The sequence below is a fragment of the Monodelphis domestica genome, chromosome 4 (genome assembly GCF_027887165.1).
Source record: "Monodelphis domestica isolate mMonDom1 chromosome 4, mMonDom1.pri, whole genome shotgun sequence".
Taxonomy (NCBI): domain Eukaryota; kingdom Metazoa; phylum Chordata; class Mammalia; order Didelphimorphia; family Didelphidae; genus Monodelphis; species Monodelphis domestica.
Window position 1 is genome coordinate 26,816,231 of NC_077230.1, and position 21,802 is coordinate 26,838,032.

At 37.8% G+C, this 21,802-nt stretch overlaps 1 protein-coding gene and 1 non-coding gene across 3 annotated transcripts in view; both read left to right on the plus strand.

Annotated features, from left to right (window-relative positions):
• The first annotated feature begins 1,750 nt into the window (after positions 1 to 1,750).
• The window catches only part of CFAP47 (cilia and flagella associated protein 47), an 886,918-nt gene continuing 866,866 nt past the window's right edge, over positions 1,751 to 21,802 (plus strand). For both annotated transcript variants that reach the window (XM_016433371.2, XM_056826271.1), the window contains exon 1: positions 1,751 to 2,071. In XM_016433371.2, the coding sequence (XP_016288857.2) occupies positions 1,919 to 2,071 (153 nt within the window). In that variant the 5' untranslated portion in view covers positions 1,751 to 1,918. The remainder of the gene's footprint in view (positions 2,072 to 21,802) is intronic.
• MIR12297C-3 (microRNA mir-12297c-3) lies at positions 11,580 to 11,642 on the plus strand. The gene is given in 1 exon segment (NR_162900.1): positions 11,580 to 11,642. It is a non-coding gene; the product is annotated as a microRNA mir-12297c-3 (primary transcript).

Genomic DNA, 21,802 nt, shown 5'->3' on the forward strand with positions numbered 1-21,802 from the left:
TCTTGCCCGCCCTGAGGGTTGCTGTTGTTTCAGACTACCCTGCTCTCTGAGTGGGGTGGGGCCACGGCTTCCCGGAGCCTTGGACTCTGCGCTCCTACCTCTTAGGTCAGAGTGCTCTCTGGTTCTGGCTTTTGAAGGGGGCCGTACCTTTTGATCCAGGTCCAGGTCCAGGAGGAGGATTCCCAGGATCTGTGCTGTTGATCGTTTTGCATTTCAGCGCCTTAGGAGCTTATAGTTTGAGATTGGTTGGGAAGGGTTTTCCGGAGATCTGAACTTTAGCTTTCTCTAAGCCACCATCTTGACTGGAAGTCCTAGATCTAGTTTTAATTGTGTGGAGATTGTTTTGTAGTTGTGTTCATATAGTTCCTGTGTGTTTGTCTTGTGAAATCTTGCTTATCATTTCTTATAATTGTCTATTACAATAATAAAGTACAACTTGCTCAGCCATTCCCTAATTAATGGACACGCAGTCACTTTCCAATTCTTTGACACCAAGAAGAGAACTGCTACAAATATTTTTGTACATGTAAGTTTTTTTTTCCTTGTCTTTGATGTCTTTAGGATATAGACCTAGTGATGGTATTGCTGAGTTAAAGGACATGTATGGTTTTACAGCTCTTTAGATTTAGTTACAGATTGAATCAGTTAAAAACTTCCCCAACAGTGCATTAGTAGCTCAATTTTCCCACATTTCCTCCAATGTTTGACCTATTCTTTTTCTGTCATAATAGTCAGTCAGATAGGTGTGAGGTGGTGCATTTGAGAGGTTTTAATTTGCATTTATCTAATAGCGATTTAGAGTATTTCCCCACAAAACTATAGATAGCCTTGATTACTTCACCTGAAAACTGCCCATACATATCATTTGATCATTTATCCAACTTCCTTTCTCCTCCTGGAAGGAATTAAAGTCTTCCTTAAAAAAGGGTAGAGGGAGATGGAGCAGAGGTTAGGGATGTCTAATCTGCTTCCCTTGGAGCCATACAAAGACACTTCTACACTACATTGATAGGATATTCTTGATACCCAAACAATCAACAAAACAATAAATCAAGTCCTGATTTCTAGTATTTTCCGATTTCCTTCTGTAAATGCAGAATACATCTAGGTGACTTCTAAATACTGATTTAAAAAAAAAACAAGCAAGTTATATGCATAGGCAAATGAAATAAATGTTATTTGTTACAAAGATTTTGTTGCTCATGAATAAGCCTTACTTTCTCTCCTACCTCTAATTTAGAATTAGTACTGTGAATTAGATGAAGACTAATAAAGACTGGGCAATAGAAGTTAAGTGATTTGCCTAGGATCACACAGCTAAAGTGTCTGAGGTCACATTCGAACCTAGGACCTCTGTTTTTAGGTCTGTCTCTCAATCCACTGAGTCTCCTACCATTGAGTCGACACCCCTCCCCTCCCCCACCTTTAAAAAACCCCAACACTTCAAAATTATGTGTGTTTGGAGGGGAAAGGAGAGAGAAAATAAATGCTTAATTAAAAAATAAAATAAAATGGAAAAAAATACGCACACATAACAATGCGAACATTTCCCACCATTAGCAAAGTGCGATGAATGGTGGCTATAGACTTTTCCATTTCTCAGTCTGTACCCGTGCCTTCCATATTTTCAGTGCTCACTTCCTCCCTGTCCTGGCTACCAGGGACTCTTAAAAATGTTCTAACCATCTCCTACTTCTCAGAAGTAGACCCGCCAGCGAGCATGCGCAAGAACGCTTCGTCGCCACCGGGCTGGTTGCTAAGCGACAGTCCCCACGCTAGACCTCAGTTGGTGCAGTTGTAGTCTCCGGGCCCCAAAAGAAAGAAGCCTTGGACCGCGGGACTCTCCGTCCTTCAGCTCCCTTTCCCCGCTCTGTTGGATCTCACTTCTGCTAGTAGTCGTGTCAGCCCATTTTGAGCCATGGAAAAGATTGTAATGTCGTTGCGGATTTATCCGGCGGAGGTGCGCTTCGAAGGCGTGCAGGTCGGGATGGTTTATAGCGCCGACATCAAGGTGAAGAACATCGGCAACCACAACAGGAAGATCCGCTTCTTGGCACCCCGGGATTCCCAGGTAATGAGGGCCCGGCCGGGGGAGGACTGAGTGGGTCACCCAGTAGTAGACCCAGGAGGCAGAGGGCAGCTGTCTCGAAGATACTCGGTTGGCTCCCACTTTTCTTCCCACCATCCTTTCCTTCCTTCCTTTTCACCCAGACTTGTTCATGCCATTCTTGGGAAGGAGCGGCCCCTTAAGTGTCAGGGGACCGGACCTGCTGGAGAGGGGACTAGTTCTGGACCTGACTTCTCTTCCAGTTTGTCAATGTTTATTAAGTGCATTACTATGTGAAAGGCAAGATGTCAAGTACACGTGTACAAAGAAATGCAATGGCAGCTCCCTTCCTCAAGGAGGATACCTTCTCATATCCATGCCTGTCCACTAGCCATTTGCCATGCCTGGCATACATTTTTACCTTATCTCCACTTCAAGCTCCCCTTTCTACATGACATTTTTGTGATTCCTTCACCTACAATCTATTTAATTACCTTGGATTTATTTTGTATTTATTCTCTATATATTTATGTATGTATGTATGTGTTATCTTCCTTATTTGAATATAAACTTTCAGGTCAGGGACTGTTTCTTTTTCTTTTTTTTTCCTCTTCTTTATATCCCCAGTGCCTATCAGGATTCCTGGCATGTTGGCTCTTAATAAATACTTGATCATCAACTGATGTTAATTAATTAATTCACAGGCTAACTTTTGGTCGAGGGAACAACTTAGCAGATATATTGTCATATATTTTTTTAAAATTATTTTTAAAAGACTTTTTAAGACTTCTTTTTTAAAATTTTAACTGAAGTAATTAATTTCATTTCCATACTAAGTGATGGATTTATAAAGCTAGGAAATTGTTGTCAAGGAACTTATAATCATACAGGGGAAAAAGAATTACACAAACAATTATGATTAAAAAGCTTTAGAGACGTACAAAAAAGATATCTAGGCATGTCTATAATAAATGTGAGAAGAAAGAGATCACTGTCCCTTTTGGGGATGAGGTTGTATAATAGGAAAGACTTCAAGATGGAGGTGCATCTTATGGGACCTTGAATGAAGCAAGAGATAGAACATATATATTATACACATGTGTGTATATATACATATATAATACTATATAACAAATAGAAATGGCGGTAGTTAGAGTCTATTCCAGGTATGGGTTATCAGCATGAGTAAAAGTACAGAGACAAGACCAGAGTAGAACAGAGTAGTCCAGTTGGCCAGAATGTGGAATGTTTTAAAAGTTATTAATGATTTAAAGTTTTTTTTTTAAAATAAAAACCCTTACCTTATGTATTAGAATACTATGTATTGGTTTTAAGACAGAGGAATGGTAAGAGCTAGGCAAAGGGAGTTAAGTGACTTGCCCAGGGTCACACATCTAGGAAGTGTCTGAGACCAGATTTGAACCTATGACCTCCAGTCTCTAGGCCTGTCTCTGAGTCATCCAGCTGCCCCCTCCCCACTTTTTAAAAGATTCTCTAAAGAATGTCTTATTTTAATTGATTTTTTTTGCAACAACATTTCTGAATATATTTCTCCCTATTTCTCTACCACATGGGCCATTTCTTGTAACCAAGAATTGAAAAGAAAGAGGAGAAAAAAAGCATTTTAATCACACCAACTAGCACATTAACTGTGTATGAGGGCATATGAAGCATTCTGTACCATTAGTCCTCAGCCTCTTCCAAGAGAGGAGGGAGGTACAGTTTCTAACTCTTCTGTGGGATCAAGCATGGTCATTATCATTAAGCAATATTGTTTCAGTTTTTTACATTATTAAACCAATAATCTCTTGAATGCCATATACAATGGACTTTTCTCTATATTCCTCCTTCTCGCACTCTTTATAATATATGATTACTAATAATGCCTCCCAAGAAGTATTTATTACATGCTATTATGTTTCAGGCACTCAGGTAGGCACAGGAGATAAAAAGTCAAAAGAAATACAGTCCTTGTCCTCATAGAACTTATATTCTATTGGGGGAACTGATGTATACATAGATGATGTATATATAAATAAGCATATACAAAATTGTGCAAAATACATTTCTGCCTGGGAGCAGACACTACCAACTGAGGTTGGAGGTGGGTAAGGAAAGGAATTTAGGATTAATTCAAAAGGTGGTATCTGAGTAGCTTTGAAAGATACAAAGGATTCTCAAAAGCAGAAATAAGGTTGAGTAGATTCTTTGCATGGGCATGGCCAGTGCAAAAGTTGGGAGATAGGAGGAATTCTGGATGTGGTAAACAGCATTAGTGTGTTTGACCATAAAGTATAGAAAGGGAAGTAATATACAGTGAGCTTGACATGTAGGTTGGGATAAGACTATGAAGGGCTTTAAAGTTGAACACACCATGACTCAGCTCAAGTCCCTTAACCCCATTGTCTATCCTTTACTGCTCTTCTGCCTTGGGACAAATGCACAGTATTGATTCTATGATAGGAGGGGAATTTAAAAAAAAGAGAAATTTCTGTTTAGAAGAAATAACAGTGATCCTAGAGCAACAGGGAGCAATTGGAGTTTATTGAGTGAGGGGAGTGACATGGTTCTAAATTCACTTTAGGAAGATCAGTTTACAAATATTATCTTGTCATGACAACAACCCTGGGAGGTAAGTACTTTTCTCCCAATTTTTTTTTTTACTGTTGAAGTAACTGAGGCAGACAGAGCCTAAGTGACTTGTTCAGGGTCACACAACTATTAAGTATCTGAGCCTGGATTTGAGTTTTGGTCTTCATAACTCCAGATACAGTGCTTTTATCTTCTGTACCACCCAGCTGCCTTGCTGTGCATGTGTAGTAAACTAACTTCTATATTTCAGAGGTAATATTTTTATTCCTTTAGTGAAGAAAGCATTTGAACTATAGTTGGGTGCAAAATAGGTGATCAGGATGGGACTTGAGTCCATAAATTGTGTTGGGTCATGTGTTAGATTATTATCTGGTTGAATATATGTACATATGAATATCTCAAGCTTTTTAATTGCACTTATTTTTTGGAGAGAAAACAAAAAAGACCATCCAGCAGATTATTTTTGCTTGCTCTCACATTTTGGAGAAGACTTCCAAATCTGAATGTACTGTGCAATATCCAAATTTACTATCCACTCTAAAGTGTATTTTACCAAGTGAAGAACACTGGCATAGAATCCACCAACAATTTGGAATTCAGATGAAGAGGGTGAACTTAGTGAATCCATTGTCAAATATCAGAACTAGCTTACTGGGAGACCAGAAAGGTGGAGATCCCCCATTTGAATGAACTCTTATTCAAGAAGACACTAACAATTAAAAAATCTTAATTTATCTTTATTTTGCAAGCCTTTGTCCACACATTTTAAAAATATGAAGCTTCTCTTGAGAATATTTAAATATGAAAGGTTTTCTTCGAATTCCTGTGGTGATCTGAAAGTGATTGCTTTCTTCCTAGGACTACAATGTGGATATTCTATATTCTGCTATTTTATCTGTAAATGGGTAGTAAGGGGAAAAAAACATCTTCAAAGGAAAGAATGTATTTCACTAATGAAAAATGTAGTAACGATTGTTGAGTTCTGAAACACTTTTTTGACAGTATTGCACATTAAATTTGATTAAGTAAAAGTTTTGTCAAAGCTATGGATTGAAATGGTATAGACTTTTTTTTGAAAAAAAATTTTTTTTAAGAACCAGCAAAGTTAAAAATCAAAGAAACAATATTGGTGTACCCTTAAATAAAGGAAGAGATAAAATAGTAACATTTTGAAGGAAAATTGAATGAAATTGAAGCAACTGCATGGAAATCATTTTCTAAAATGATAAAAAAACTTTTCAAGGCAACTACAAAGCAAAAAATTACCAAGATCCTGAGAGCCTTAAGTAATGGGATGTAATATGTCATGCATTATCCAGTCCTTGAATTCACATTTGAACTTGTTCCTGGAAAACCTAGATGCTCTGAGTCATGAGTATGAAGGATGTTTCCACCAATAAATCTTCATAATGAATGTTATATTATCTTAACCTTTTAGTCAATTGCCTAATTTTAAAGATATAGTCTGATGAAGAAAACTATTTTGCAAAAGCCTGCCTATCTCACATTTTCAACAAGGATACCCTTAATAGATGCAGAAGTCATTCTCATAAATATTTTTTAGTGTTTGGCATTTAAAAAGAGATGAAAGCTATTTACATAATGGAAACATGGTGCTAATACAAATATACTGGCAGTTAATTACTGTTGGATGTGGAATATGAGAAGGGAATATGTGTGTTGATTTGATCAATCAGAGATTTGAACTTCCTTTCCATTTGTTTTGAATTTAGGTCAATTGGCAACCACAAAATTGAACCCACAGGCACTGTCCCTAGGGTGGTACCAGGCTAATTGCAGGACTGTGATTGGTTTCTGGGGAGTGATGTAATAGAGCTAGTGGGTATAGTAGGGATTTATAAGAAGATGAAACCCAGCAGGAAGCTGGGGTGGGGGGTGTTGTTTCTTAGGCTGAGATTTGGAGACAGACTCTGGGTGGTTAGACTTTAGGTTGTTAGGCTAGGTAATTCTTTACCTCCTTTCTATATTTCCCTCTCATTACCTTTATCTTACTATAATAAAGCTATTAGAACTATTAACAGTCTTGTGACTGAAGGGGTAATTTCTATAAATGGCTACCATAACATTTTTTTACCCATATAATTTAGTCAAACCCATTCTAACCATTATAGGAGGGAAGTTCCATAGGTGAAATGAAATGCATTATAATCAATAGATACATTTTAGTTGAATTAAACAAGAAAAATTTTGCTTAAAATATGTGAAGTTGTGAATTTTCTGAAAATAGTGAATGATAGACAAAATTAGGAACCATACTGGAAATGAGACAAAATTAGGAACCATACTGGAAATGAGAACAACAACAAAAGACTATAAGGTAGATGTGAAAGAAAAAAACAATCCTTTGTTGTCCCATGTTATTAATATGAAGATAAAATAAAAGAGAGAGATACATTTGTCAAAGGAATCTACTGCTATTAAGGAAGACTTACAAAATTAGAGGCCAAAGGAAAGAGGAAGACACTTGTCATGATTTTCACTAACCTCAGAAGGATTGATAAACCTTTTACATGAGACTATTAATCACAAAAGAGTTTGGCCTAACCATCTGCAGAGGAAAGCCAAATGGCTGGAAAGTGTGTATTGGCCATGATAAGTCTGGATTAACAACCTGTAGTTTTGTCCATCAGCACATATTTCTTGGATACCTATTTCAGAAGGAAAATGATATGGGTTGATAAATGAACAGGAGGAGAATAGATTGGATTGCAGCTGAGGAAATTAGATAATACTCATAAAGATAATGGCCTCCCTGAAACCTTCGAAGATTCATCCTTTCAGCATTAATATTATCTGTTGAAATGATATAGCTAGAAATGATGGAATACTACAATCAGAATTGCGAATCTCTTAAAGAATAATGGAGAGACTTTTGTTAGGGTTAAAGCTGCAGCATATTATGAACAATGAATGATACTTGGTACAGTGTAAAATTTATCTTCAAAGAGAGAGATGACTGGAGAGGCAGTCCTTTACACCTTCCTAATTAACTCACTACCTTACTCACCTTAGATTCTTTCTTAAACCTTTCATGCATCCCTGACCCTCATCCTCTCAACTGTGAACCTGACCTATTTTACTGAAAAAATTGAGGCCATTTGCTGAGAGCTCCTATTTCTCCTCTCTTTATCTCATATTACTTAGGTGCCTTCTGCCACTATCTTTTCTTTTATCCAATCTCACGAGAAGACATGGTCCTTGTCCTTGCCAAAGCAAATCCCTATGTCTGCAGAAGTGATCCCATTTCATTCCATCTCCTTCAGAAAATTGTCCCCTTTATTATTCCCACTTTCATCTTCTTATTATATCCATTTTACAGATAGTGCTACTACTCTACTCATTTTATAAATGAGGAAACTGAGGCTGGCAGAAATTAAGTGATTTGTTCACTTAGAGTCACATAGAAAGTGTCTGAGACTGAGAATTTGAAATGAAGTCTTCCTGAGACTAGGTCCAGTACTCTGTCCACTGAACCATTTAGCTGCTTAGTTTATCTGTAAAATAAAAAGAATAACACTTGCACTATTGACCTTATAAAATAGTCATTAGGATCAAATACAATAATGTTCATTAAGCATATCCTTGATGGATATTGGGAAGGACCAAGCAGGATAATAACAGACCATGTCTTTACCAACTGACCAAAAGATGTAGAGTGTATAAGATTCCATTTGTGGTTATTTTTTGTTGATTGTTTACCTGCATTTGATTTATTAGAAAAAATGCACCATTAAATCTTTCTTCTGACAAAGTATCTCCAGTCTGTGCATGAGAATCATTCAAAATTCTCTAAAAGATTAATAAAAATATTTTGTTTGATAAATATACAGTGGAAATAACCTTATTCAATGACCCTTTGATACTAAATTCAATTAAATCAAACAAGCATTTTTGAGCACTTATTCCAGGCACTATACCAGGTGCTAGATATACCAAGACAAAGAAATGAAAAATGTCCTTTCCTTCAAGGAACTTATGTTCTAATGTAGGAAAGCAAAAAAAGAAAAAAAAGATACACACTGTGGTATATTTAAAGTATATACAGAGTAAATATGGAGTAGGGAAAAGTGAAAAACATATTGGACCTAGCACTTGGCCTGATCTTTGACTGAAGCTAGAGTTTCTGAAAAAAGGAAATGAGGGGTAGCTTTCCAGGTTTAGGGGAAAGACTGAAAGGGCACAGAGGTGGGAGATGGCATGTCAAATATAGGGAACAACAAGTTTTATTGGCATGCAGTGTGTGTGTGTGTGTGTGTGTGTGTGTGTGTGTGTGTGTGTGTGTTCTGAATAGGGCAGCTGGTGGTAGAGTGCTGGTCCTGGAGATAGGAAGACCTGCATTCAAATCTAGCCACAGACACTTACTAGCTATGTGACTTTGGGCAAATCACTTAACCCTTTTTGCCTCAGTTTCCTCATTTGTAATGAGCTGGAAAAGGAAGTGGCAAGCCACTCCAGTATCTTTGCCAAGAAAACTCCAAATGGGACTCAGAGTCAGCCACAACTGAAACATGGCTAAACAAGAAAAATAATAAGACATCAGAAACCAGAGAGATGTATAGTTGTTAAAGTCTTCATTATAGAGGAAATTCAGCATAGACCACAAGTTAAAGAGGATGGAGAATTCTTTCAGATGATCTTGTTTTTGAATGACATTATGTTATTTCCATCAAGTCCTGAAATACTACAGAGTAATCCATGTAAGCTCCAAGTACTTATTTCATAGGAAAGATTGGTAATCACTCCAAAAACAATTTTTTTTTACCTTACTATTCATGTAGGAAAGACCAAGTGGATGAACGATTTCCATTGCCCCATTATTACATGCATTTTGATGGAAAACCTATAGTTCTTGTCTATATTACATGTATTTGGATGGCCAGTCTATAGATCTTATATATTTGGAATCAACAGTATAAGTAGATAATGATAAGGGCCCATAGTTTAACAGGAAAAATAGTAGACTTGATTGCTTTCAGTAAGTTATAAAGTTCCTTTAATAACAAGTTTCTCTCACAACTAAAGTCATCTCATTTTTTTCATTTCATTTTTAACAGCAACATTTTAGTGGTGTTGCTCTTTTGGCAGTGAGACATGAAATACAACAGTCTCAAGAACTGAAAATAAATATCCATAGAGGGCAATGGAGATGTGCATTATGGGTATGAGCAGAATAAAGCATAGAAAATGCACTTCAAAGAACAGATGCCCACCCTATGTAACTTATCCATCTTTTCCTAAATGTTTGTCACAGGGATCTACTCAATGAACTAGAATTCTTTGATTTCTCTTGGCATTAAAAAGATACCAATGAAATACTCAGTCTCTTTAATTTGTCATCCTTTCCTCTCCCCATGTGACCAGCCTGTCTTCTTTATTGTACAATGCTCATTAAGGTAGATGTACCCTCCAAACCCCTTTGTCACCATATGGAAATGTTTCTGGTCAACAGAACGATTACTGCAATGACATTGGGATATCCACTAAATTTTGAGAACTATTGACTTCTCATGTGCTGGCTTCTTTTGTTCCCTAAGATGACTAGAAAGCTGAATCAATGGCACATACCCTCATTCCTTGGACAAATCTGAGGAATGATTTCCCTGCCCTTTTTTGGTAGGAGGAGTAGCCCAACATTCATGGAAGGAATACAGTAGATATTGCTCCTGTGAATGCCTTGTGAGGGGGAGAAGTGTGATGGTGTGGAAATAAGAAAATGGAGAAGATTGCAACAGAGATGCAATAGCTGAGACTGCTGAGCTGTCACTCAAAAAGAGAACATTCTGTTTGGAATGATATCCAGAAAAGACTGTTGAGAGAGGATCAAAACAGACTGAAACTGGCTCTCTTTGCCTTTGAGACCAAAGGAAGTCATATGTCTCTTGGCTTTTGAGACAAGAGGAGGAAGGGTCTCTTTGCTTCTGAGACAGAAGGAAGAAGGAGTCTCTTGGCTTGGGGACAGAAAGAAGGACAAAGTCCAGTTCTCTCTGATTTCTCTGCTGTGATATAGTGACTGAACTCCCAGACTTGTTAATTCATTTTCCTAACTGAACTATATTCCACCATCCTCCAACCTAAGACTTATTCTCGTATTAGGGAAACCCCTAACTCTCTTTCCTTCCATTTCCTTATATTTCCCTTCTCCCCCAATAAACCCTTACTTAATCTTAGAGAAGAGAAATTTTATTTCAGACATCATGAACTCACCCTAGGTTGATTTAGAAAGACCAACAGAAGAAACAATTAGAAAGGGAGGGAGGAAGGGAGGAGGAAAGGAGGGAAAAGGAGGGTAAAGGAAGGAAGGAAGGGAGAATCTTTAGTTATCTTTTGTCATTCAAATAATCCCTTATTACAGAGGGAAGAAGGCCAATATCATAGTATGGATCATAATGTGTGAAGAGAGATAAAGTCCTAGTTCTCACACCTGGATGTATGAAAGCCTGACTTCTGAGGAAGACTGTTTTGACAGGCTTTCCAATAACTCTGGCTTATTTAGGAGAGATGATCACATCTGAATGTGAGCAGCTGTAAATGCAGTAAGCCAGAGATACCCAGAGGCACAGAAAAAGAAAATGAAGTATGAATGAGGAACAGAGGCAAGTTTGGCTGAATCTTAAACATTTGGAATACTAATGCTTGATGACCCTAGAAAAATTAGGTCGGAACTATTGTACAGAATTTTAAAAGCTGAACAGAGGCATTTATGTTGTCTCATAGGAAATGGGAAGTCACTAGAGCAGGGGTCCCCAGACTATGACCCAGTGGCCACTTGTGGCCCCCTGAGGCCATTTATCCAGACCCCACTGCACTTCCAGAAGGGGCACCTCTTTCATTGGTGGTCAGTGAGAGGAGCACAGGATGCATCTGTTATTCTGTGCTCCTGGAGTACTGTATGTGGTGGCAACTACTTCCAGTGACATCATCCTTTGCGTGGCCCCTTGTTCTGAGAGTAACTGAAGGAGAACGAGGTGCCGCACAAAGGATTATGTGGCTGCATAATGGAAGACGTCAGCATGGTGAGGGGGAGGGGATTCTGCACTGTGTATACGGCTGTCCGATATAGTGGTGGCTGTGATGGGCCTGTGCAAGGTGTGACAGATCCATCTCAGCCAGTGCTGCATCCTCTGCTATCCCAGACAGGGCATACAGATTTGTTCAGAGTTTTTTTTTTTTTTTTTTGATATTCCAGCCTTCCAATGGTCTCAGGGACAGTGAAATGGCCCCCTGTATAAAAAGTTTGGGGACCCCTTCACTAGAGTTACTGTGTATCTTTTGTATCTTTTAAGACTTGATTTTGTTTGTTATTAACTGCATTGAATAACTTTGTTTACTAGAAGTTTCTATTTGGCCCTACCCACAGTGGCATAAAGGTTTCCAAAAAGTATCTGTTTAGGTATGTTTTCTAGAGCTTGTGATGTCTTTTCTTCCAGTAGTTTGCTCTCCAAAACCCCACTTTCTGTCCTTTTCTAAACAAACACCAAAGGGGGGGGTCATTCTGACATGTTTGACATGTCTGAAATGACTAAACAATGAGCCACTATTAAATTTATTCTCTTATATCTGACCTTGCAAGCATATATCATTACATATGTCTTTAAAATCGAGTTGGCTAGTGAGGTTCCTGTATACATACACATGTTCTCTTCAATCAACTCCCATTTTTCATAATAACTGGAATTTCCACCCCCTTCATATATTCATGATTCATTCTTGAAAAATTTCCATCCCTTCTTGAAAGAGTTCCTCTGTAAAATTAATTTTAATCTTTGGGATCTTACCTACCCTTTCTTTATGTTCTCTGAAATCTGAATCTCCCCAAATCCCAAAAATGTCAGAGTATGCTCAGCTTTCATCTCCTTCTCTATTAGAAATCCAAGGAGGGAATGACTTTCTATTCCTAGGGAAGTCTTCCTGACCTCTTTTAATATTCATTTATTATCTTGTTAGTGGGTGCCATTTCTATACTCCTTTCAGAAGAATTTTCATAAAGATGGTCCCAGAAAGCAACCAGAAGGGCCTTTACCATAAGGTATCATGGTACTGTATCTGGCTCTCTTACCACTCTATGCTATGCATTATCCTTTACTTCTGCTGCTGTGTGTCAGTATGCCATTTTGATTAAATCTTGACTACTATAAATACATATATGTATACATTTACATATTTTTTTTAGTTTTATGACATTTATTACATTGTAAAAAGTCAGTTGTTAACCTCTCCATATGTACCTCTGTCCCCTGGCCCTAATTAACTCCCCAAATTAACCCAACTCATTGATAGAGGAAGAACTGGAGGAGGTAGCTCAGGGCTGATGAGGGGAGGGAGGTCTGAGGAAAGGGAAGCAAAGTGCATTGTGATTGGTGTATAGCTCTTGGAGCTAGGACTGCAGGGTAAAGGGAAAGATAGGGTCCCAGATGCCAAGAGGCAACATGGGCAGAGCTAGTTGGCACTGATGCCCACAAGTCTCTCCCTTAGGGTGAGTCCAGGCCTCCTAAGAGACCAGAGCTAGCCTGGAGTGAGCTCTGGGTAAGCCCCAAGTCTGATCTCTCAGTTCTCAGGGAAACCTCCCAGAGATGATGAGCAGAAGACAAAGACAGTCCCTTCTCTCTGGATGATGTCTCTAGGAAGTGCTGCCCACATTCCCTTCACTGATTTCTCAATTTGGTTCCAATGAGAACATCAGTAGTGGCTGGGCCAGGCCCAGGGGAGGCATCGACACAGTGTGCAACCAGAAGAGGGACAGGATGAGAAGCCCCCAGTGGTGTGACAGGAGGGGTAGTCCCTCTACAATACATATATAAATACACATATGTATTTATAGTAGTCAAGATTTAATCAAAATATACTATATTATAGCCAGACTGGCTAGTTTCATAATCGCTCAAGTTTGAAACTGGAATGAGACACTTTTAGACCACTGAGCAGGTCTCAACAACAAAAGTTTACTTAGCCATTAAATGCAAAGAATTTTAAATAAGGAGTACTGGTTCAGGTAGGCATAGTCTGACTTGTCTCCATACTAAAGCATGTCTGATCATCAACACCTGATGATTCAAATACATGAGAGACATCCACCAAGAGTGAGGGACATTCTTTTGTATAGAATCCAAGTGTCCAGTCCCTGGTAAGTTAATGCAGCATTTTTGGAACTTCTGCATTGGATCCAGCCAAGAAAATCGGTACCTGAGTGATAGTAAACTATTTCTTTTGGGCCACTTCATCTACAGACTAGCTCTATATGCCATATCATACTTCACATCCAGCTACAAATGTACTCTCTACTTGTGGACACACACATATGCCCTCTTCCTTTTGTCTACTGTTCACATCAAGAGCTGTCTCTTTAATTGATCTATTTTTCTTTCTTATATTTATTTTTCCAGCCTTGGAACATGATTTAGAACATATTGAGTGCTTAATAAATTCTTTTTGATTCATTAATTTGCAGGACTCATGTGTGTGTATGTGTGTGTGTGTGTGTGTGTGTGTGTGTGTGTGTGTCTGTTGTGTAGATAAATAGGAAAACTAGCAAATTAGCTATTCCCTCTTTGATGGCCTTCACCTTTATGTGAGCAAAGTAACTCTTTTCCATTTCTTTTCTTTACCTAGCATTTGAAGAAACTGTCTTTCCCCCTTAATGTCTCCATACCATCTCATTAAAGAAGAAACCAAGTCTTCAGAGAAAAGTTAGAATGGATTTTGCCTCTGAGAAAAGCCTAGCACTAGTGTATTTTCTATTCTTAGATTTGCTTGCTTGTGGATCAGACTTCTGTCAAAGGGAAAACCTTGGATTCAGCATTTGTTTTGTTTTGGGAAGGTTATAAAATGTAGTGACATATAAAATAAACTGATCCTGAGGCTTCTCATTTACCTTAGGATTCTCTGGCCACTCTAGAATCATGGCAACTTAGGAAGAAAATCTGACTCTCTTTCTCTTCATTATTCTTTCATATTTTGCTAGAGAGAAAAATTTATTTTAATGCTATATCATTTGATTTTTGATATTAAACTGTAACATTGCTTCTTCAGTCTAAGCTCAAGAGATTTCTCTGATAGTCTTAGAAATGTCCTTGCATATTATCTCAGTAATCAAGACAAAGATGCAGGGTCCTGGATCATCTCAAATACAGCTGTTGTCTCTCTGACAGCTCATTATTCAGCCCTTCCCGGAACATCAAAAGACAGCTCTAATTGGTGGACACTTAATGAGAAAGTGGGTTTAAGAGCTCTTTGCTCCTCTTGAATTACCAGCATCATTAAGAAGAGAGGTCAACTGAAAAATCATCCTGGCCATGAAATTTTAGTAGCTCTTGGGAATCTAGGTGAAAAGATTGAGCTTCAAGCTTCACCTTCTTAAGCCACACTTCAATAGCAAGGGGCACCAAGAGCAGAAGCTCATCACCCCAGGAGAAATTCTTCTTTAGGTTAGATTCTATTTATAGAGAAAACAGAGCTCAAATCCCTATTCAGAAGTTGCTTTAGGGCAGAAAGTTACATAGTGTAATTGCTGGAGACTTGTAGAAATTCCTTTTTAGTGCCCATCACTGTATTCATGATCGAAGGCTGGCAATGTTCAACAAAAGGAACTTTTCCAGAATTCTATTAGGGAAAATAAGAGAGTAAAATAAGGAACAGAGATGCTGCTTGGGGCAAATGTAACAATGATGCCTGACAACAGAGTGAAGACAGATCTGGTGCATTCTTATTTCATTTCCATTATCTCTACCAAGGAGAAGGGCCTTTACAACTGAAATGATAGATTAAAAATGACTAATGGAGTTGACATCAAAGATCAATGAGGAGAATGTAAGAAAGCATTTATCTGTTCTTTTTTAAAAAATTTAGAATATTTTTTCATGATTCAGCATTCAGGATCCCCCCCCCCCCCCACACACACACCTTTTTCCTTCCCCACTCCTGGAGCTAAAAAGTAATTCCACTGGGTTATACATGTATCATTGTTCAAAAATTATTTCCATGTCATTCATATCTGCAGTAGAACAATCCTTTAAAAACAAAACCCTAATCATATACCTATCAAACCATGTGAACAATCATGCTTTTCTTCTGAGTTTTTACTCTCATAGTTCTTTCTCTGGATGTGGATAGCGTTCTTTCTCATAAGTTCTTCTGGATTGTTTTGAGTCATTGCATTGCTGCTAGTAGAGAAGTCTATTGCATTTGATTGTGCCACAGTGTATCAGTTTCACGGTACAATGTTCTCCTGGTTCTGCTCCTTTCACTCTGCATCAATTTCTGGAGGTCTTTCCAGTTCACATGAAATTCTTCCAGTTCATTATTCCTTTCACAATAGTATTCCATCACCATCAGATACCACAATTTGTTGTTCAGCCATTCCCCAATCAATGTACACCCTCCTCGTTTTCCAATTTTATGCAACCACAAAGAGCATGGCTATAAATATTTTCCTTTATTATCTCTTTGGGGTACAAACCCAGCAGTGATATGGCTGGGTCAAAGGGTAGGCATTCTTTTTTTTTTTTAAATTATATTTTATTTGATCATTTCCAAGCATTATTCATTAAAGACATAGATCATTTTCTTTTCCTCCCCCTCACCCCCTGTAGCCGACGCGTGATTCCACTGGGCATTACATGTTTTCTTGATTTGAACCCATTGCTATGTTGATAATATTTGCATTAGAATGTTCATTTAGAGTCTCTCCTCTGTCATGTCCCCTCAACCGCTGTATTCAGGCAGTTGCTTTTCCTCGGTGTTTCCACTCCCATAGTTTATCCTTTGCTTATGAATAGTGTTTTTTTCTCCTAGATCCCTGCAAATTGTTCAGGGACATTACACTGCCACCAATGGAGAAGTCCATTAAGTTCGATTATACCACAGTGTATTAGTCTCTGTGTACAATGTTCTCCTGGTTCTGCTCCTCTCGCTCTGCATCACTTCCTGGAGGTTGTTCCAGTCTCCATGGAATTCCTCCACTTTATTATTCCATTTAGCACAATAGTATTCCATCACCAACATATACCACAATTTGTTCAGCCATTCCCCAATTGATGGGCATCCCCTCGTTTTCCAGTTCTTGGCCACCACAAAGAGCGCAGCTATGAATATTTTTGTACAAGTCTTTTTATCCAGTCTCTTTGGGGTACAGACCCAGCAGTGCTATGGCTGGATCAAAGGGTAGATATTCTTTTGTCGCCCTTTGGGCATAGTTCCAAATTGCCCTCCAGAATGGTTGGATCAGTTCACAACTCCACCAGCAATGAATTAATGTCCCTACTTTGCCACATCCCCTCCAGCATTCATTACTTTCCTTTGCTGTTATGTTAGCCAATCTGCTAGGTGTGAGGTGATCCCTCAGAGTTGATATTATTTGCATCTCTCTGATTATAAGAGATTTAGAACACTTCTTCATGTGCTTATTAATAGTTTTGATTTCTTTATCTGAGAACTGCCTGTCCATGTCCCTTGCCCATTTATCAATTGGAGAATGGCTTGATTTTTTGTACAATTGATTTAGCTCTTTATAAATATGAATAATTAAACCTTTGTCAGAGGTTTCTATGAAGATTTTTTCCTAATTTGTTGTTTCCCTTCTGATTTTAGTTACATTGGTTTTGTTTGTACAAAAGCTTTTTAGTTTGATGTAGTCAAAATTATTTATTTTATATTTTGTGATTCTTTCTATGTCTTGCTTGGTTTTAAAGCCTTTCCCCTCCCAAAGGTCTGACATGTATACTATTCTGTGTTTACCCAATTTACTTATGGTTTCCTTCTTTATGTTTAAGTCACTCACCCATTTTGAATTTATCTTGGTGTAGGGTGTGAGGTGTTGATCTATTCCTAGTCTCTCCCACACTGTCTTCCAATTTTCCCAGCAGTTTTTATGAAATAGTGGATTTTTGTCCCCAAAGCTGGGATCTTTGCGTTTATCGTATACTGTCTTGCTGAGGTCACTTTCCCCCAGTCTATTCCACTGATCTTCCTTTCTGTTTCTTAGCCAGTACCAAATTGTTTTGATGACTGCTGCTTTGTAATATAGTTTAAGGTCAGGGACTGCAAGGCCCCCATCATATGTGTTTTTTTTTTTCATTATTTCCCTGGATATCCTTGATCTTTTGTTCTTCCAAATGAACTTTGTTATGGTTTTTTCTAAATCAGTGAAGAAGTATTTTGGTAGTTCAATGGGTATGGCACTAAATAGATAAATAAGTTTGGGTAGGATGGTCATTTTTATTATAGTGGCTCGTCCTATCCATGAGCAGTTAATGTTTTTCCAATTGCTCAAGTCTAGTTTTAGTTGTGTGGAGAGTGTTTTGTAGTTGTATTCATATAGTTCCTGTGTTTGTCTCGGGAGGTAGATTTCTAGTATTTTATTTTGTCTAAGGTGATTTTGAATGGGATTTCTCTTTCTAGTTTTTGCTGCTGAGCTGTGTTGGAGATATATAGAAAAGCTGATGACTTATGTGGGTTTATTTTGTATCCTGCAACTTTGCTAAAGTTGTTGATTATTTCAATTAGCTTTTTGGTTGAATCTCTAGGATTCTTTAAGTAGACCATCATGTCATCTGCAAAGAGTGATAACTTGGTCTCCTCCTTGCCTATTTTGATGCCTTCAATTTCTTTTTCTTCTCTAATTGCTACTGCTAGTGTTTCTAGTACAATGTCAAATAGTAGAGGTGATAATGGGCATCCTTGTTTCACTCCTGATCTTATTGGGAATGCATCTAGTTTATCCCCATTGCAGATGATATTAGCTGATGGTTTTAGATATATACTGTTTATTATTTTTAGGAATGACCCTTCTATTCCTATGCTTTCTAGTGTTTTTAATAGGAATGGGTGTTGTATTTTATCAAATGCCTTTTCTGCATCTATTGAGATAATCATGTGGTTCTTGCTGGTTTGCTTGTTGATGTGGTCAATTATGTGGATGGTTTTCCTAATGTTGAACCAGCCCTGCATCCCTGGTATAAATCCTACTTGATCATGGTGAATGATCCTTCTGATCACTTGCTGGAGTCTTTTTGCTAGTATCCTATTTAAATTTTTGCATCTATATTCATTAGGGAGATTGGTCTATAGTTTTCTTTCTCTGTTTTTGACCTGCCTGGTTTTGGAATCAGTACCATGTTTGTGTCGTAAAAGGAGTTTGGTAGAACTCCCTCTTTGCTTATTATGTCAAATAGTTTGTATAGTATTGGGATTAACTGTTCTCTGAATGTTTGATAGAATTCACTGGTGAATCCATCAGGCCCTGGGGATTTTTTCTTAGGAAGTTCTTTGATGGCTTGTTGGATTTCATTTTCTGATATGGGATTATTTAAGAATTCTATTGCCTCTTCTGTTAGTCTAGGCAGTTTGTATTTTTGTATATATTCATCCATATCTCCTAAATTGGTGTATTTATTGCCATATAATTGGGCAAAGTAATTTCTAATGATTGCTTTAATTTCCTCTTCATCGGAGGTGCTGTCCCCCTTTTCATCTTTAATGCTGTTAATTTGCTTTTCTTCCTTCCTTTTTTTAATTAGATTGACCAGTACTTTGTCTATTTTGTTTGCTTTTTCAAAGTACCAGCTTCTTGTCTTATTTATTAAATCAATTGTTCTATCACTTTCGATTTTATTAATTTCTCCCTTAATTTTTAGGATTTCTAGTTTGGTTTTCTGCTGGGGGGTTTTAATTTGATCGCTTTCGAATTTTTTCATTTGCATTTCCAATTGATTGATCTCTGCTCTCCCTAGTTTGTTAATATAAGCATTCAGGGATATGAATTTACCTCTGATTACCGCTTTGGCTGCATCCCAAAATGTTTGAAAGGATGTCTCGCCATTGTCATTTTCCTCGATGAAATTATTAATTGTTTCTATGATTTCTTCTTTAACTAAATGGTTTTGGAGTATTATATTGTTTAATTTCCAATTGGTTTTAGATTTGGTTTTCCATGTACCATTACTAATCATTATTTTTATTGCCTTGTGATCTGAGAAGGCTGCATTCATTATTTCTGCTTTTCTGCATTTGTGTGCTATGTTTCTGTGACCTAATGTATGGTCAATTTTTGTGAATGTGCCATGTGGTGCTGAGAAGAAGGTGTATTCCTTTTTATCCCTATTTATTTTTCTCCATATGTCTATTAATTCTAATTTTTCTAAGATTTCATTCACTTCCTTTACCTCTTTCTTATTTATTTTTTGATTTGATTTATCTAAATTTGATAATGGTTGGTTCAAGTCTCCCACTAATATGGTTTTACTGTCTATTTCTTCCTTCAATTCTCCTAGTTTCTCCATTAGAAATTTGGGTGCTATATTATTTGGTGCATACATGTTGATTAATGATATTTCCTCATTGTCTAGAGTCCCTTTTAACAAAATATAATTACCTTCCCTATCCCTTTTGATCAGGTCTATTTTTGCTTTGGCTTTATCAGATATCATGATTACCACTCCTGCCTTCTTTCTGTCAGTTGAGGCCCAGAAGGTCTTACTCCATCCTTTAATTCTGACCTTGTGGGTGTCAACCTGACTCATGTGTGTTTCTTGAAGACAAGATATGGTAGGGTTTTGGATTCTAATCCATTCTGCTATTCGTCTACGTTTTATGGGTGAGTTCATCCCATTCACGTTCAAAATTATGATTGTCATTTGTGGACTCCCTGGCATTTTAATATCCTTCCCTAATTCTAACCTTTTCTTCTTTGGCTCTACCTTTTAGCCCAGTGATTTACTTTGAATCAGTCCCCCTTGTCCCCTCCCTTGATGTTTCCCTTTTTAGTCCCTCCCTTTTTGTTCCCTTCCCCTGCCCCCTCTCTTTCCCTCCCTTTTTGTTTTCCCTCTCCCCCTCCCCCCCTTGGTTTTCCCTTCTCCCTACCCTTTTTGGGTAAGATAGAATTCAAGATCCCAATGGATCTGGATGTTTTCCCCTCTCAGATTTGATTTCCCTGAGATTAAGGTTTAAGTAAAAAACCCTCTCTTCCTCTCCTTCTTATAGGAGTTTTCTTCCCCTCCCCTTCCCATGTGAATCTTTGTGTGAGAACGATTATTCTATTTGGTCTTTCTTTACCCCCTATTTATATATTACATTTTCCCCACATATTAGTATACATAGATTGATATAAATGTAGTCCTTATAGAGTTTGAGTAAAAGAAGAAGATAACATTTTCCCCTTTCGTTAATATTTACCTTTTCAGGTATTCCTTGCTCTTTGATTTTCGGTATCAAACTTTCCACAGAGCTCTGGTCTTTTCTTTGCAAAAAGTTGGAAGTCTTCTATTTTGTTGAATGCCCATACTTTCCCTTGGAAGTATATAGTCAGTTTTTCTTGGTAGCTGATTCTTGGTTGAAGGCCCAGCTCTCTTGCCTTTCTGATGATCATGTTCCATGCCTTAACGATCATTCAGAGTAGAACTTGCAAGGTCTTGTGTGACCCTGATTGGCATTCCTTTATATCTAAATTGTCTTTTTCTGGCTTCCTGTAGGATTTTTTCTTTTGTTTGAGAGCTTTGGAATTTGGCAATTACATTCCTGGGAGTTGTCTTTTGGGGGTTTAGTGTAGAAGGTGTTCTGTGAGCTCTGTCAGTGGCTGTATTACCCCCTTGTTCTAAAATCTCTGGGCAATTTTCTTTGATTATATCTTGTATCACGATGTCGAGTTTGGTGTTTATTTCTGGCTTTTCTGGAATTCTAATTATTCTTAAATTATCTCTTCTCCCTCTATTTTCCAGATCTGTCACCTTGTCGGTGAGATATTTTATGTTCTCTTCTAATTTCTTGGTATTTTGGCTTTGCTTTATTAATTCTTGCTCTTTTACATGATTGTTGTCTTCCAGCTGCCTGATTCTGGCCTTTAAAGCCTGGTTTTCCTTTTCACTTTGGTCAAACTGGTTTTGTAGATGCGTGAATTTCTTTTGCATTATTTCCCACTTTTCCTCCCAGAAGGCTTCCATCTTTTTGGTCATTTTTGATTCAAATTCTTCATGGGTTTATGGAGAGTTTCCATTTCCTTTGGAAGGTTTCGGAGCATTTTCTTGTGCATCGTCTTCTATCTCCTCTGTATTTTGGTTCCATAGAATGTGTCCAAAGTCGCCCCTTTCTTCTTATTTTTCTTGGTATTTTGGGGCTTCTGTGCTTCTGTGGAGTTTGCCATCTCTGAATGGGGAG